Source organism: Aquarana catesbeiana, linkage group LG06 (genome assembly GCF_042186555.1).
Source record: "Aquarana catesbeiana isolate 2022-GZ linkage group LG06, ASM4218655v1, whole genome shotgun sequence".
Classification (NCBI taxonomy): Eukaryota; Metazoa; Chordata; class Amphibia; order Anura; family Ranidae; genus Aquarana; species Aquarana catesbeiana.
This window is the reverse complement of record NC_133329.1, coordinates 74,880,289-74,898,167: the sequence shown is the minus strand read 5'-3', so window position 1 is coordinate 74,898,167 and position 17,879 is coordinate 74,880,289. Positions and strand designations below refer to the sequence as shown.

General features: G+C 40.9%; 1 protein-coding gene across 1 annotated transcript in view; it reads left to right on the top strand.

Annotated features, from left to right (window-relative positions):
• Positions 1–7,153, top strand: part of LOC141148611 (serine/threonine-protein phosphatase PP1-gamma catalytic subunit A-like) — a gene marked incomplete in the record, with an annotated part of 18,377 nt that extends 11,224 nt beyond the window's left edge. Inside the window, 1 exon segment of the mRNA XM_073636215.1 lies at positions 4,114–7,153. Coding sequence (XP_073492316.1) covers positions 4,114–4,215 — 102 coding nt within the window.
• Between the last annotated feature and the right edge of the window lie 10,726 nt (positions 7,154–17,879).

The following is a 17,879-nucleotide window of genomic DNA, read 5'->3' as shown; positions in this document are numbered from 1 at the left end:
GAATTAACCCTTACCTGCCTTGAGTTCATCAATGCCCAGGCCAAATTTAGCAGCATCAGTTAAAGATGAATTCAGGCATAGTATATATTTTTTAGGTACAAACTAATAGTCTGCACCATGTAAATATACCCACAAATATCTAGGAAGAGAAAAAAGCATAAAAGTTTCCAAGACTTAAACTATACCTGATGACTGCGCTGTCCTTATTAGCAATCCCTGTATCGTAAACTGCAATATTGTAAATGGTGCAAATGATAAACTGCAAAAAATATAAATCTATTCATAACGTCTCCAACCAAGACCGAAAAAGAGTGCAAGTATTTTTAAAGAGCAAAAATACCACACTTATAAAAAAAAAAAAAAAATACAAGAAGCATTCATCCAACTCTTAAGGTCTTAAGGTGTCCAGTGCTCATAACCTCATGTAATACATGTCCATTTCAAATGCCATGTATTAAAGTACATAAACTCATCCAACTGCATTCATAGTGTCCAATGCTCATAACGTAATATATTGAAGTTCACCTTTTTGCAAAAAATAATAAATGCACTTTTTTTTTTTTTCTCTTCTGAGCCTGTAAAGCATTGCTGCTGGTTCCATGCAGAGCCAGTGTATCTGTGCTCCCGTATGGGTAAGCAGATGCATTCTGACAGGAAGCATGAATGAACTACCGTGGAGATCCACAGTGTTATAGTAGTTCATTGAAAACTACAAGCCGACAGCCGCACAGGCTGCCAGATCTTGCAGTCTTCCATGCCCAGAGCCCTGTCCATCCATGACGTGACCATGTGGGTGGAGCCTCGCTCGGCCAAGTGTGCAGTTGTGGTGTTTGTTTTTTGTTTTTTTTTTTTTTTTTTTTTTTTTTTTGTTTAGTGGGGAGGGAGAAGAATCCCGCTAGCTGTCAGAGCAGGGATTGGAGAGATGCGGGGGCCTGTCTATTAACATGTTACACCCTGAATACAGGTGTAACATGTAACCTGTTATGGAAGACAAACTTTTCCTTTAACAGTGTCCGGTGCATTAAGATTCATATAATCAAAGTGTACCGTGTATTCCTGTTCGCATGGTAAAATGGTGCCCCACGTGGCAAAAAAAAAACAAAGTTCACGTGCCAACAAAATTCATCCAAAAAGTGCTGGTGCTCCAAAAATCTCTTCTCCTAATCCGTGTATTCACTGATCCCCTCTACATATTAAACACCAATTACTCACCAGAGAATAGTTGGCAGCACACTCTAATATATATATATATATCTTATCCAGCAAGGGGTTAAATCAGTCCACTCGCCTTCTCAAATCCACATCCTCTTTGCTGAGACCAATCATAGAGAACAAACAGGTGCTGCAGTAAAACCTTTCTTTTTTTTTTTTCTTTTTTAATACACAATGCAGTGCCTGTTTATCTGATCTCGAGGTAAGAGGATGTAGATTTGAGTGGACTAATTTAACCCCTTACTGGCTGGATATGATAAAATGCTAACTATTCTCTGGTCAGTAGTTGGTGTTTAAGGTAGAGGAGGTCACAATGTGTACACATGGATTGGAGGATTTTGGATGAATTTTGTTTGCACGTTTACCTTTTTTGTTTGCGTGTGGTGTTTATTTTTTCTTACAAATTAGAATGCACCGGACTTTTTAATGCATTTAAATGCCCTGGACACTTTAATATATAAACTTATGAGCATTGGACGCTTTAAGTTGGGTGAATTCTTATATTTTTGTTCATTTTATACATGGTATTTGAAATACTTGCACTTTTTCTTTTTGTTCTTGGACACATTTATGAACTTAAATGTTTGTTTTTTTGTTTCTTGCATCATTTTTGATGTTGCATAATTTACAATATTGCAGTTTGTAATTTCGAGTGTTGCTAAATGAGGACAGCGCAGTCTCCACATGTAGCTTACATGGTTACATTGGTTCACCTTGGCCGATCCCTCTGGAATTTAGGAATCACTGATGTGGACACCGCTATTCCAGTGATCTCTACTAACTTCCATGTCCCAGGCTTAGTGGCTGCCCCGGTCTATTCTGCACACAGGAGGTTGTCTGCTTGGCATAGGCACCAATCAGACGAGTGGGAGCACATGACATCACTACCCTCCACCTCGTCTAGTTAGAAAACTGTAGTGCAATGGCTGTACGAAGTTCGGGACATCAGACAGACGGAAGATCTGACCATCTCAATTGTGCATATGAAAAGCTCAGGACCACCTGGTTGGCGTTCCCCCTACACAGACTAGTTTTAAGCAGCTGCTCTAAGGGCTTTATATGGTGGTGCCTTTCAACTGTTGCCCCCCCAGACCTTCTATGGTCTCCTATTTCTGCTATTTAGTAGGGGAACTAGCCCCACCACCGGCTGGGTAAAAACGCCTATTGACCCACTTCTAACGTGTGTGGGAGTTATCCCTAATTTTTTTTTTTTTTCTTTAGCCCTGTATATATAAAAGTAAGAATCGGGGGTATTGTTACCCATATCTCTGCAGCTGATATTTTTAATGTAGCTTGAAGCCTAGCGTACCATGCTTGTCTGTTACCACCATGCCTTACTCTTTTTATGTAATGCATTTTGACCATCTGTAATGGTTGTACCTCCCTGCGTCTATTTGCCCCAATGGTTTTTACACTTCCAGTATTTGTGTATTGTACTTGTATACTGTTTCACCTGTATTGTAAACAACCTGATTTTCTTTGCAAAATAAGAATGCGTTACAGAAACTTTTGCGTTCATTCAGACAATGCACAGCATTCTCCCAGTGCTGGTTCACACTATCATGATGCGGGAACCAGTGCCCGTTCCCACATCACATAGGGCAGTGTGAACTGCCTGCAAGTCCTATGTGAACTTCTGCGGGTGTCAATAGAAAGTTCACATCCCCAGATCTGTTTGCATATCGCAGTGCGAACTGTCAAATGGTGCAGGAATTGGATTGCGTTCCAGTGCAGACCAAAAAGTGTGAATGTAGCTAAACAATCTTGCTGAATTCGCATTGCATGTGATCTGCACAGCAGTGTGGTGTGAATCGCATGCAATGTCTAACCTCACACCAGTGTGAACCTCCTTTTTTCACAATGGATCAGGCCGGATGCTCTGTAAATAAGTGGAGATCACTGCAGCAAATGTGTTCAGTGATTTCCAGCTTCCAGGGGCATCAGCCAGGTATGGTGTGTGTATACATGGTTACCCAAAAAGATAATCCGCACAACCAGTTGCTGCTCTTAAAAAAAAAAAAAAAAAAAAAAAAAAAAAAAAAAAAAAATTTTTTGAAGAGCAGCAACTAGCTGTGCGCATCGTCTTGATGGCTTACTACTTACAAACGACTGTGGATCAAGCGCCTGTGGGCTCTGCCGATATTTTGGTGTACAGAAAGTAGCACTGAATCTCCTGTTATATACATGGTTACCTAGATCCAAGCTGGATCAGTGTAAGTATGTAAAAATATATCCTGCCTGGAATTCATCTTTAACACATGCGATTTTTGACAAGGCCACTGTCATACAGCACGAGACATGGGTTTTAGTTGCTAGTTTTGCTTAGAAGTTTAAAGAGCATATCCCTTGATAATGAGAACAGCTTGTTGAGACTTCAGAGGTGGCTGAATATAGACAATGGTTAACTTGATGAACAATATAAAGATATATAGATGTATATGACATGTTTCGCCCAATTGGGGCTTCTTCAGGAAGAGACCACCAATCTTCTGAAAACTGTTAGTTTGTTTGTTTTTTTTTTTTTTGTTTTTTTTTTTGTTTTGTTTTTTTGTTTGCAAACAAATCACAAAGCTTTAACGTTTTTAAAGATGAAGGATCCACACTGTCTACCATTGTCTATATTGATCACCTCTATAAAATCCCAACAAGCTTTTCTCAAGTTCTTTACTGTATAGTGACATTAGTCCTTGCCCTCAAGAAGCATTTGTGCAAACCTATACATACTAGAGCCAATTTAGACAGGATCCAATCAACCTACCAGCTTGTCTTTTGGAGGCTTTATACAGGCAGGGGTTATTCTGCATAGCCAAAACTAAGCATTATGGAAGGAAAATGTGGGTTGTGTAACATAAGTTTATACCATTTACATTTGTAATTTTTATTTATTTTTTTTCCCTGTAGATCCTAAAGCCTGCTGACAAGAAACTGTTTGCCTATGGAGGTGTGAACCAATCCCGCCCAGTTACTCCACCTCGAAACTCGAAGAACAAGCAGAAAAATTGACCCCAATATCCCCTTCCATCTATTCCCCAATCCCCTGACACATGGACACAGACTTCCCACTTGGACTCCTGACATCTCCTTCTCCCCCTCCTATAAGATGCTGAGGGGGCTCTGAACCTTCACATTACCTCACTGACAGAAGGAGGAAGAGACTAAGAGCCCCTGTAACAGGAGCCACTTCTCTGCCTTAATCCTTTGATGTGGGAAGATTCGTGGGGGGTCTGAACTCCTAAGCCGCTGACTGAGGTGCAGATAGAATCTCACGGTGGTGCCTTACAGCAGCAAAGTGACTGTGTGCTCTCAGGGTTATGCATCAATCTGCGCATAATGGCAAATATAATAACAAAACCCTTATGTCTGTGGGTGGCAGCTGGTATGAGTCCCCTTTTCAGTTAGCAATGCTTTGTAGGCCTCTCCAACACGAAACGCAGCGCACTCAGTGTAGCTATCATGTGAAATGTTTTCTTTTTTTTTTTTTTTTTTATTTGTTTCTGGTATAGGTGTAGCATCCTGTGCAGTCACTATCAATTGTTCTTGCTGCAGGGCATTCTGGGACTTGGGATCCTCGTTGTGAGAGCCTGTTTACTTGACCACTGGTCTTATAATTTTTTTTTTTTTTTTTTTAACCCTCTTTGGCTATGTGATACAATGCAAGAGCAGTACACAGCCACCATGTTTAGGTCCGGTGTCAGAGCAGTGCTGTGGTTGCTGAAACATTTTCTGTAATGAAAAGTTTAATTTTTTTTTTTTTTTTTTTTTCCCCTTCAGGGTCTGAATACCAAACTATGCAGCCTGCTGAATTTTGTTACAATAAACTGCTGTAGGGCCTATTTGTAAACCCTTTTGGTCATTGCCCCTCCATGCAAAGACATTTTATAATGTCAAAGATGACAGCTTCAGCCTATCACTGATGTCTATTTCTCTGGGATCTTGCTACTGTTTTCTGTCTTTAAAAAAAAAAAAAAAAGGCAAAGCAACGCCACTTGCTGGAATCTTGTCCCACTCAGGTGACCTAATAGAGTAAAATATAAAGATTTTGTGACACTTTAAGTACGCAGTAAAAACCTCAGGCACTGGTCATATAACTTAATCTATTGGGAGCGTACTGCCTGGACCGTCATTTTTGGAATATATAAAATACTTAGTGGGGTTGATTTACTTAAACTAGAGTGCAAAATCTGGTGTATGGCAGACAATCCGATTCTAATTTCAGCTTGTTCAATTAAAGCTTTGACAAAAAAATAAACACGGAAGCTTTCTCTGTAGAGCTGCACCAGATTTTGCACTCTGCAGTTTTAGTAAATCAACCCCACAAGACCATAAGCCTCTTGGTGTGGGGATGCAATATGATATGTTACACAGAAATGAATAAGCTGGATCTTTGAGTTGGTTTGGCTGGGACAAGGAGGGGCAGCTGCCCCAGGTGCAAGGAATTGACGCAGGGTGGTACACCCATTCTGAAGAAAGTATTAACCGTGGGGGGAGGGGCACAATTCCAGATCCTTTCCTTTGGCACTGGATGACCCTGTCCTGGTACTGGAATGATTGGTCAACTTATGGGCTTGTTCACACTTGCTTTGGTCTCTGAAGAGCAATATTATTTTGGATTGTTCTTCAGAGAGGCAGGCAGTGAGGTGCTGCACTTTAACCCCTTGAGCCCTGCATTTTTGGGGTGCTTGCACTGCAAAGCGATAAGGGTACAACACTGGATGTGTACTGCCCCTGCAGCTAAAGGCGGTAGCAACCAGGGAGGGTTATAAAAATGCAGCTCTATTGCTAATGTGAAAAAGGCTCAAAATATGTGAACTTTAATTTCCCTTGTAGTCTTCATGCATGCTCTAGTACTTGGTCAGCTGATAACCTAAAACAAGCTGGGTATTGGGAGATGTCTGAACACCAGATATGTCTATTCTGGGTGAGAAGCTCCCTAAACCATGCACTGGTATGAAGGACAGAAGCTCTCACATTTAATCTGGTCTCTTTTGGTTGGGTTGTAGGATGAGCTTTGTTATCCTGAAGGTGAAACCACTGTAGACATCTTTTAACTACTGCTGCAGAGCCTTGCACAGATTGTGGCCTTTCTGTATCGCCAAACATGTCACAAATGCTGGAAACCTGATCTACCTTCACTGCTGCTTCTCTTCCTGACTTTTTTTTAAGTTTTTGTTTTTTAAAAAAGTTTTTTAGTTGGCAAAGTGTGAACTTTGTAAAGAATCATGTATGGACGGTTTAAAAAAAAAAAAGCCTGGTTTAGATTGACTGCAAAGGACAGGGTAGTGAAGGTAGGTTCTGCCCTTGTCACGATTCCCTACCCCATTGAGGGAAGTGGCTCCTGATGGCCAACCCACCCACACTCCCTCACCAACTTCCTGCTGCAGGAGCCCACCCTGGGTAAGCTTTGGTGTTGGCGCCTATCCAAGTGGATGGCGGCACTGCCTCTCCACACAGGCTCGGGCATTGTCACCAGCTACTGGGACGAGTGTAGGACTTAAACATACTTCAAAATTACAACACAATCCTTCCTATTCTGAGGTATGGCATCTACCTCCTTACACATGCCTACTGCACAATTTCCAGTGCTACATAGGTGTGAGGCATCAATCCTTTTCTTTGCCGAGGGACCACAGCAATGCAGACATGCAGTCAAGGGGTTTGTGTCTGCATTGATTTTTTTTTTTTTTATTTTATTTGAAGTGGCAAACCTTTTTATCTCTCGGTTGGTTGACGGTGCCTCCTGTTACAAAAGAATGGAGCGGTAACTGCCACTGAGAGCTCCCTGGTCATAACGGTCATCCGCCATGCTGGCCTGCTGGTAACAACTGAGGGTGGGAGGAAATGTGTGTCTTTTTGTTTTCCCACTTAAAAAGCTGAATTGTGGCTTTTTGAGATTTTTATTGTGAATGAAATGAATGTAGAGAAATAAATAATCTGAACTCTTGTCTTTATTTTGGGTAGTGGTTTGAGGGGGCTGATTCTTGGACACGTAAAAGGTAGGTTCAGACTCGCCACAGCTCACAGCAGGGCGGTCCGGTGCATTCAGGTGCGAATCGGGTCCAAATTTTTGCTTAAATTGGCACCTGAAACCGAGCCGAAGACGCACAGGATCCTTCTGCAATCCGGACCATGGCCGCCCTGAAACTGTGAACTGGCTTCCATTGCGAGCACTATGATGCTTGACATGTGACTGGTTATGACACCAGCTATTTCAGGGTTTGGTTGAGGGCACAAGCAAATGTGACAGTGTTCCTAGCATGCCGGGAATGTAATTGTGGGCTTGTGGTTTTTTTTTTTTTTTTTTGTGTGTGGTTTTAGGTAGGATTAAAAAAAGTGCACTATTGTTTCTGGGCTGCACTACGGGTACAAACCTACACATGTGGTATCACTGTGATCATCGGGAGAATTTATTTTTGGGATGTTTGGTGGTAAGTTATGGTAGTAGCAAGAAATCTATACAGCTAAATTTAAAAAAAAAAAAAAATTTTTTTAGCCAGGTTTTGATTTAAAAAAAAAAAAAAAAAAAAAAATTTATTACCATTCACCACCAAATAAAAAGCCTAATTTGGCCTGAAAAAACATGATATAATCGCACCTGGATGCACAAAATAGTTTATTTTTTACCTTGGGGAGATGCAGACTAGAATACTGCAATCACTGAGCAGCAAATATCTAACCTGTGATGTAGTTCAGTTATCTTTCAAACCTGGCTTGTTAGTGGGTCCTGAGGACAAGGGTTGAGAACCTCAGGGCTCATGTACATACACTAGGCTGACAGCAAGGAAACACTGGTGGTCAAAATGTTCCTATCCTGAATGTGATTATTCCACTTTCAGCAGGGGGAGGTTAAACCTCCTCACTGCAGCAACTTCTAAAAGCTTGTAAAAAGCCTGTGTGTGTACATTGACAAGCTTTTATGGAATTGAGGAACTTTGGCAATAAAAAAAAAAAAAAAAAAAAAAAAAAAAAAAAAAGCACCTAAGTGTTAGAAGCTGTAGTGTACACGGGCCCTTAGTTGTGAAGTGGTTAAAAGTGGCCCCACCAACTGCTGTTTGACAACTGAGAGGAAACAAACAGCCCTGTGTAAGCACCTTACCTGTGCTTCTCATCTCTAACAAAAGTCCCCAAACTTGTAAGGTGTCAAATGACTGGCCAAACATTTTAAAGGGTAACTTCACTTTACCTAAAAGTGCCCTCATCCTTATCCCCACCATCCCCCTCCACAGATGCACACTAATATAATCAGCTGGCTGTGGTTGTATTGTTTGCATCCAGGAACACCAATCTCACTGGCCTGGCAGTACCTGTCAGCCCCTTAGACTTCTCTCTAGGCCCTGAGACACATGCCCTTAGAATTAAAGGAAGCTGTAATGTGCAGGTACAGCTAGGATGGTGTAAACCTATGGAGGGGGAGGGTGGGATCCATTAGGTCAAGGGATGGGGCCCAAAAAATGATGAGTGCACTTTTGTTCCAAATGCCACATGTTCCTTAGGGCTCATTCAGCATGCAGAGGGTACACACACACACACAAAATATGTCTGCAACGCTTTGCTTCATGGCTGCGGCAGGAATTATGCCCCATCTCTTTCAGGTGTAGTGCTGAACAAACTCGACCCATTTAGGTAAATCTGATTGCATGCAGTTGTGGAATACTTGCAGAACAATGCATGTGGTGCGATGTGCTGGTTTGGCGATCAACAGGTGAGAGTAGAAAGGAGGTGATACCATGTCTGCTCACCGCCTGTCAAATCTTTCTGAAGAGTGATCCAAACAGGTATTGCTCTTCAGATCTAAGCACATGTGAGTCCTTAAAGACTGTTTGCTAAATACATGTACTTGAAGTGTTTTGCATGGAGTTCTGATTTAAAGTGTACAGTATGTAAGCCCTAAAAACTAGTGGGGTCCCTGTTTGTTAAAGCAAATTATACAATTGACATTTTTCTATAATGTTTCTTTTCACAATTGGGTTTTATTGCAATAGTTGTTATAACACATACAGACAAATAGAATGGTGTGTATGGTATAATACAAGGGTGAAAATTAACATCTCATATTCGCTGCACTAGATTGAAATTACAAAATGCCAATATTTCTTACAGATTAAAGAATGAATGTACTTCCCCAGCATTGCCATTTGTATACAGTTGTAAGTTTACATACCCTGGCAGAATTTGATTTTTCTTTTTGGCTATTTTTCAGAGAATATGAATGATAACACAAAAACTTTTATTTCACTCATAGTTAGTGTTTATCAATCAACTGTGTTTATGATTTAAAAAGAGTAATCGCAACAGAAACTACCCAAATGCCCCTGATCAAAAGTTTACATACCCTGATTTTGGCCCGATAACATGCACACAAGTTGCCACAAAGGAGTTTGAATGGCTATTAAAGGTAACAATCCTCACCTGTGATTTGTTTGCTTGTAATTAGTGTGTGTGTATGTATATAAAAGGTCAATGAGTTTCTGGACTCCTGACAGACCCTTGCATCTTTCATCCAGTGCTGCACTGACATTTCTGAATCATGGGGAAAGCAAAAGAATTGTCAAAAGATCTGCAGGAAAAGGTAGTTGAACTGTATAAAACAGGAAAGGGATATAAAAAGATATCCAAGGAATTGAGAATGCCAATCAGCAGTGTTCAAACTCTAATCAAGAAGTGGAAAATTAGGGTTCTGTTGAAACCAAACCACGGTCAGGTAGACCAACTAAAATTTCAGTCACAACTGCCAGGAAAATTGGTTGGGATGCAAAGAAAAACCCACAAATAACTTCAGGTGCAATACAGGACTCTGAAAACATGTTGTGTGGCTGTGTCAAGATGCACAATAAGGAGGCACTTGAAGAAAGATGGGCTGCATGGTCAAGTCGCCAGAAGAAGGCCATTACTACGCAAATGCCACAAAGTATCCTGCTTACAATACGCCAAACAGCACAAAGACAAGCCTCAAACCTTCTGGCACAAAGTCATTTGGAGTGATGAGACCAAAATTTAGCTTTTTGTCCACAACCATAAATGCTACATTTGGAGAGGAGTCAACAAGGCCTATGATGAAAGGTACACCATTCCTACTGTGAAAAACGGAGGTGGATCGCTGATGTTTTGGGGATGTGTGAGCTACAAAGGCACAGGAAATTTGGTCAAAATCAATGGCAAGATGAATGCAGTATGTTATCAAAAAATACTGGAGGAACATTTGCATTCATCAGCCAGGAAGCTGCACATGGGACATACTTGGGCATTCCAACATGACAAAGACACAAGGACAAGTCCACTTGTCATTGGCTACAGCAGAATAAAGTGAAGGTTCTTGAGTGGCCATCTCAGTCTCCTGACCTCAATATCATTGAGCCACTTTGGGGAGATCTTAAACATGCAGTTCATGCAAGACAGCCCAAGAATTAACAGGAACTGGAGGCTTTATGCCAAGAGGAATGGGCAGCTTTACCATCTGAGAAGATAAAGAGCCTCATCCACAAATACCACAAAAGACTTCAAGCTGTCCATGATGCTAAAGGGGGCAATACACGGTATTAAGAATTGGGGTATGTAAACTTTTGATCAGGGTCATTTGGGTAGTTTCTGTTGTGATTATGATTTAAAAAGAGTAAACACAGTTGATTGATTATAAATGGCTTCAGCCAAACACTGACCATGAGTGAAAGAAATGTTTTTGTGCTGTCATTCATATTCTCTGAAAAATGGCCAAGAAATCCTAAATTCTACCAGGGGGAAATCTCAAGGCTGGAGCTTTTGAGAACATAAACAAAAAAAAGGTCCTTTTTAGTGTGTCAGTGTTTTTTTTTTTTTTTTTAATTATTTCAATGGCCAGCATAAATTTATATTCTAGTCATTGAAATTAATGAATGCCCGAGCGCTTGACCTGTTTAACCACTTCAGCTCCGGAAGATTTGACTGCTCAATGACCAGAGCATTTTTGTGATACAGCACTGCGTCGTTTTAACTGACAATTGCGCAGTCTTGCAACGCTGTAATCAAACAAAGTTGACGTCCTTTTTTTCCCCACAAATAAAGATTTCTTTTGGTGGTATTTGATCACCTCTGCGGTTTTTATTTTTTGCGCTATAAACAAAAATAGAGCGACAATTTTGAAAAAAACACAATATTTTTTTACTTTTTGCTATAATAAATATCCCGCAAAAATATATAAAAAAAAAAAAAAACACATTTTTTTTCTCTCAGTTTAGGCCGATATGCATTCTACAAATTTTTGGTAAAAAAAAAAATCGCAATACGCGTATATTGATTGGTTTGCGCAAAAGTTATAGCGTCTACAAAATGGGGAATAGTTTTATGGCTTTTTTATTTATTTTTTTCTTTTACTAGTAATGGCAGCGATCTGCAATTCTTATCGTGACTGCGACATTATGGTGGACACATCGGACTACTTTCGACACATTTTTGGAACGATTGACAATTATACAGCGATCAGTGCTATAAAAATCCACTGATTACTGTATAAATGTCACTGGCAGGGAAGAGGTTAACACTAGGGGGCGATCAAGGGGTTAACTGTGTTCCCTGACTGTGTGTTCTAACTGTAGGGGGAGGGGACTGACTATAGGAGATGACAGATCGTGGTTCCTAGCTATTAGGAACTCACAAGCTGCACCTCCTATCAGAACAGGGATTTGTGTGTTTACACACACGTTCCTGTTTTGCCTCTCGTGCTCACGATCCCTCGTGGCCGGTGGTCATTGGCACCCCCGCAGTGCAGCGGGCACGCGCCTGCTATCCCGCTTAAAGGAGCCGACTCGCGGGAACATGCCGACCTGCCGCCGTATGACGTCGGCAAGTGGTTAAACACACTGGAAACAAAACATGGCTTAGGCCCCTTTCACACTTGTACCGCTTGTCCTGCTACTTAGGACTGCAAAGTGGCATGACAAGTCATTTCCCATGATTTCCAATGACAACTATTCATATTAATAGGACCTCAAGTCGTGCCGACTTCAAAAGTAGTCCCTGCACTACTTTGGTCTGACTTTGATGTGAGTTACACAGGCATTCCCTGAAATCGCGTCAAAATTGCCGCCGTGAAATTGCAGCAAAATCGCGTGACTTTGAAGTTGCGGTAGTGTGAAAAGGGCCTTAAGATTATTTTATCAGCTGCTTTCCGCCTGCCAGGAGGTGCTTAGAAGAGCCCCAGTCTGTATGAGGCCTAAGACAGTAAAGCTCTGTTCACACCTGGAGCGATTGAAATCAATGTGATTCTGCCCACGATGCCAAATCACAGACCACTCGTGTGGTGCCATTACTACCCCAAGATCTTGCCTCTCCGCAAATCGCAACGTGTGATGCTGTCACTCAAAATAAATCGATTGCTCCTTTTCGAGCAACGAGCAGTACGTGTAGTGATTGGGGTGCCATTAAGATGTAATGGCATCGCACGATTTGCAATTGTGGGCAGAATCACAGTGATTCCAATCGCACAGTTGTGAATGGAGCCTATTGTTACTGGCAGGATCACCAGGTTCAAATGGAAAAAGGGAGAGAAAAGCCTGGATAAAAAAAAAAAAAATAATATTCAATAATGTATCCACCAAATCCAAGGTCTGGTAAACTGCAAAATGTTATGTTTTCTAATCTTGTGTTTAGATACACTTATGTGACCCAAAGTCCCAGGACATGAAATGCCATGTATCTCTATGGGAGCCTTCCAGCTGACACTACTGAAGTCACTGTTACTTCGCAAAAGGGTCCTGCACTTCTTTAATCCAACTTTATTGCCAGAGAGTGGAAGGCCACTTTCACACTGGTGGAGTCTGCCAGCTCAGCAGGGAATCTCTCCACTGAGCAGGCGGATGACAGGTCCATGTCCACAGTGCAGAAAGGGATCAAAAGAAAACTGCATAGGTGTGAACCAAGCCTTACTGTGTTGTTGGTGAAAACACTTGTGTGCAGACGTGTTTTTTTTTTTTTTTTTTTTTTTTACTTTATAACTGCTTCAGATCCCCACTATAGCTGAATGACAGCTACTGCGCAGACCTTTTTTTTTTTTTTTTTACTTTAACTGCTTCAGATCCCCGCTATTGCTGAATGATGGCTACAACGCGGACCTACTTTGCCAGGAGTACGTCCATTGACGTCCTCCCGTGCCTGAGCAGCCTGTGCGCTCCCAGCAGGGCGCGCGCGGCACGCTCTGTGATCAGCGAGTCTATGAGACTTGGCTGATCACAGATCGGAGTAAGGGGTGGATCCCGATGACAGCTGATCATGTTATGTAAACAGAGCCGGTAATCGGCTATTTTTTCTCCTCGTGCTGAAATCGGCGGCTCTCAGAGGGACATCAGTCCCGATCAAGGAGAGCTCCCGCCAGTTGATCTGTGCCACCTACCAGTGCCAACCATCAGTGTCACCAATCAGTGCCTCATCAACTGTGCTGCCCATCAGTGTCACCTACCATTGCCACCCATCAGTGCTGCCTTATCTGTGCCTATCAGTGCATATCAATGAAGGAGAAAAATTACCTGTTTGCAAAATTTTATAACAAACTATGAAACTTTTTTTTTTTTTTTTTTAATTTTCCATCTTTTTTTGTTTGTTTAGCAAAAAATAAAAACCCCAGCTGTGATTAAATACCACCAAAAGAAAACTCTTATTTGTGTGAAAAAAATTTCATTTGGGTACAGTGTTGTATGACCGCGTAATTGTCATTCAAAGTGTGACAGCGCTGAAAGCTGAAAATTGGTCTGGGCAGGAAGGGAGTTTAAGTGCCCGGTAAGCAAGTGGTTAATAAGTGAACTGTGACTTGAGTGCAGAAGTAAAGAATCAATATGATTGACACACATCACACCTGCGATAGTTTAAGTTACAAAAATAATTTATTCATACAAAATAATTTGGAAAACATTCATAAAAGAAAAAAAAAGTTGATCCTATGTGGCTAGTTCTATAACAAATCTTGTTCAGTGTGTAGCCACTCGTATCTTCGTATTAAAAACCCCCCATACAATATTTTTATACAGGATTTATATAGCGCCAACAGTTTGTGCAGCACTTTACAATTTGAAGGGAGACAATACAAAAGGGTTGGGAGGGTCTTATATGAAGGATACTGTTGACAATTTCATCTTAAAATCCTAACAGCAATTGTGCTCATTTCTTGTCCTACTCCTTACTATTTGAAGTGCTGACTGTACTAGCTGTAAACTGCTTCCAGGTCACAGGCTCAAAAGGTATTGGCTCAGTTTGACTGATGGGTAGCTTGCCAACACTGGTAACCCTTGTATTTGCAGTGGGGGGTGGGGAAAAGGTGCCCCTTCATATCCTTATGTTGTAATGTGCTTTAAAATTAGCATTGCAAAAAAAAAAAAAAGTAAAGAGCAGAATTTTGAATGGCACCCAAATGCACTATTACAGAAGCAGGCAACTCACCCCATTGCACAGGCTCTCCACAACACCACAAAGTCAGGACTGTTAAGCCTCGTACACACGATCAGATTGTTGGCCAACTGAGCGTCTGATTTTTATCAAAAGGATGTGTGCCAGGATCTTGTCTTGCATACTAACTGTACACAAGTGTCGGCCAACAAACACGAACGTAGTGACATACGAGGAATTTCAGCTCTTGAGCACCACCCTTTGGGCCCCTTCTGCTAATTTCGTGTTTGGTGAGCATTGATTCCGAGCATGCGTGTTTGTACTTTCAACTTTTTGTGTGACCATACGAAAATCTGACAACAGACTGTTGTCCGCCGAAAATTTACTAGGCTGTCATCTAACATTTGTTGGACGAAAATTGGACAATTGTCAAAAGGAGCGTACTTACAGTAAGATATTAGGGCCAACAGTCTTGTCAACAGACAATCCCCTGCCAACAATCGTACCGTGTGTACCAGACTTTAGGCTTCTTTCACACTTGTGGTCTCTGAAGAGAGATCTGTGTTTTGAATGATTCAGAGGAGATTTTATCTCCTCCACACTGTTTGATTTAACCCTATAATGTCGCAACTGAAGTGGATGAGTTTGACAGGTGGTGATGTCTATCAAACTTTGCACCCTTAATTATAAATGCCACTGTTGTGGCATATGTACAGCCCCATCCGACTTGGCTCCCCGCATAGGGCTTGTTTACATCATGTCTGTTGAGTTGTTTTTTTTTTTTTTTTTGCACACAACTTCACATGTATGGTATTGAACAGAGTGTATAGAAACCTGTTTTCAAGTAATGCTTATTCTACTGCCTGTTACAACATGGTGTGAAAGAGTCCTGAAAGAGACACGGGGCGATTTACTAAAACTTGGGCACTCAGAATCTGGTGCAGCTGTGCACGGTAGCTAGAGTTGCCACCTCATCCCTTTAAACCCGAACACCTTTGAATTACACAGGTTCTGAGGCTAATTAAATGCAGATAAGGCACCAAGTGAGTTTAATTACCACCTTAATCAGCCACAGAACCTGTGTAATTTATATGTGTTCGGGTTTAAAGGGATGAGGTGGCAACCATACCGTTAGCCAATCAGCTTCTAATGTCAGCTTGTTCAAGTTAAGCTTTGGCAATAAAACTGGAAGCTGATTGGTTTCTATACAGAGTTGCACCAGATTTTGCACTCTTCAGGTTTTAGTAAATAGCTCCCACAGTCACCTATGTAGGGCAAAGTGACATGGGGGATTTATTTTCTAAAGGAAAATCCACTGTGCACTTCAAATGCAGTCGCTGCAGATCTGAGGGGGATATGCAAAGAAAAATAAAAAAAACAAAAACAGAATTTTTGCTTGCACATAATTGGATGATAGAAAATCAGCAGAACTTCTCCTCATTTCAGTTCCCCCCCTCAGATCTACAGCAACTGTACTTCCAGCGTACAGTGGATATTTCTTTAGTAAATCAACCCCATGGTCTTTGAAAAATTCATCTACGTGACCCCCCTCCTCCATAGGGCTGTGTTCTGTTGCAGCTCCTTTATTCTCCTGAAGGTGGTGCTGAAATCGCCTGTATTGGTGACCTAGGAAGCAGAGCTGTTGCTCCCCTGCTTGTGTGACTGTTCTCGGGCCCAGTGATTGGTTTTTAGATCTCAGCACTGCCAAAAGGGGACATTTCCCATGCTCCCCCATACCCAGAAATTCTAGGGCTACAGAGGACCAATGAGCTTGCAGCTACCTTGTTGTAAAGCACTGCGCATACTGTTGGCGCTAATTAAATCCTGTATAATAATATAAATAGAAGCAGAAATATGGGGATGGGGGAGACACTGTTACTGCGCCCTGCATGGGTAAAGTGACCATGTCTAAGAGCACAGCCTGACTGGTCCCTAAATATTCTGATGTGTGGTACACTACAAAGTAGAGCTGCACGATTCTGACTAAAATGAGAATCACAATTTTTTTGCTTAGAATAAAGATCACTATTCTCTTACGATTCTCTCATCTTCTTTCACATTATACAAAAAAAAATTGGGCTAACTTTACTGTTTTTTTTTTTTTTTTTTTTAATTAAAGTGTATTTTTTAAAAAAAAAAAAATTGCGTTTGAAAAAACGTTGCGCAAATACGGTGTGACATAAAATATTGCAACAACCACCATTTTATTCTCAAGGGTCTCTGCTAAAAAAAAAAATATATATCATGTTTGGGTGCTACAAGTAATTTTCTAGCAGAAACTAATGATTTTTACTTGTAAGCAACAAATGTCAGAAGACGTTTGGTCTTTAAATGGTTAAACTTCCCTCATCTACACCTATTCCTTGTAATAAAACTTGGCAGGCTGCCTGGATTTTTTATTTTCCAGCTGTGAGAACTCTCTGCACTTGTTAGAAAGATGATGACATGCTGTTCTGAAGATCGGGAAGGGAAAAAGATTGGGATTTCGATTCTTAACGATTAATCGTGCAGCTCTACTACAAAGTAGAGCTGCACGATTAATCGTTAAAAAATCGTGATCTCAATTCAACCCCCCTGATGATCTCTATTGCAGAGTTTGCCGATTCTTTCATATAACAAGTGGAGAGACTTATCTGCTCACTCAGCTGTCAAAAGAAAACATCCAGGCAGTCTGCCAAGTTTTTAACATGAAACATTGTAACTAACTCTTCCTTCTTAGATCAAAGGGATAAACTTCTGTGTAAAAAAAAAAAAAAAAATCCAGGCAGTCTGCCAAGTTTTTAAACAAGTGTAAATGCAGGAAGTTTAACCACTTAAAGCCTAAATCTTTTTCTGACACTTGTTTCTTAAGTTAAAATCAATATTTTTTGCTAGAAAATTAGTGGAACCCCCAAACATTATATATATTTTAGCAGAGATCCTAGGGAATAAAATGGCAATTGCTGCAATATTTTATGTCACACTGTAATAGCCCAGTGGTCATTCAAACGCAATTTTTTGGGAAAAAACACACTTCAATAAATAAATAATGAATAAAAAAAACGAAACAGTAAAGTTAGCCCAATTTTTTTTTGTTTTAATGTGAAAGTAGATGTTATGCCGCAAGAATCGTGATCTATCTTCTAAGCAAAAAAAATGCGATTCTCATTTTAGCCAGAATCGTGCAGCTCTACTACAAAGGTACTCTTGTGATTATTCAAGGTAAGCACTGGTGTTCAGGTACACAATAGATGTCAATTTCTGTCTTTGATCCAAATTTAGCTGGAGTTGCCTTTTATGCCTTTGGTGAGAAACGTAGAAACTGCCCCACCCCCCCACCCCCA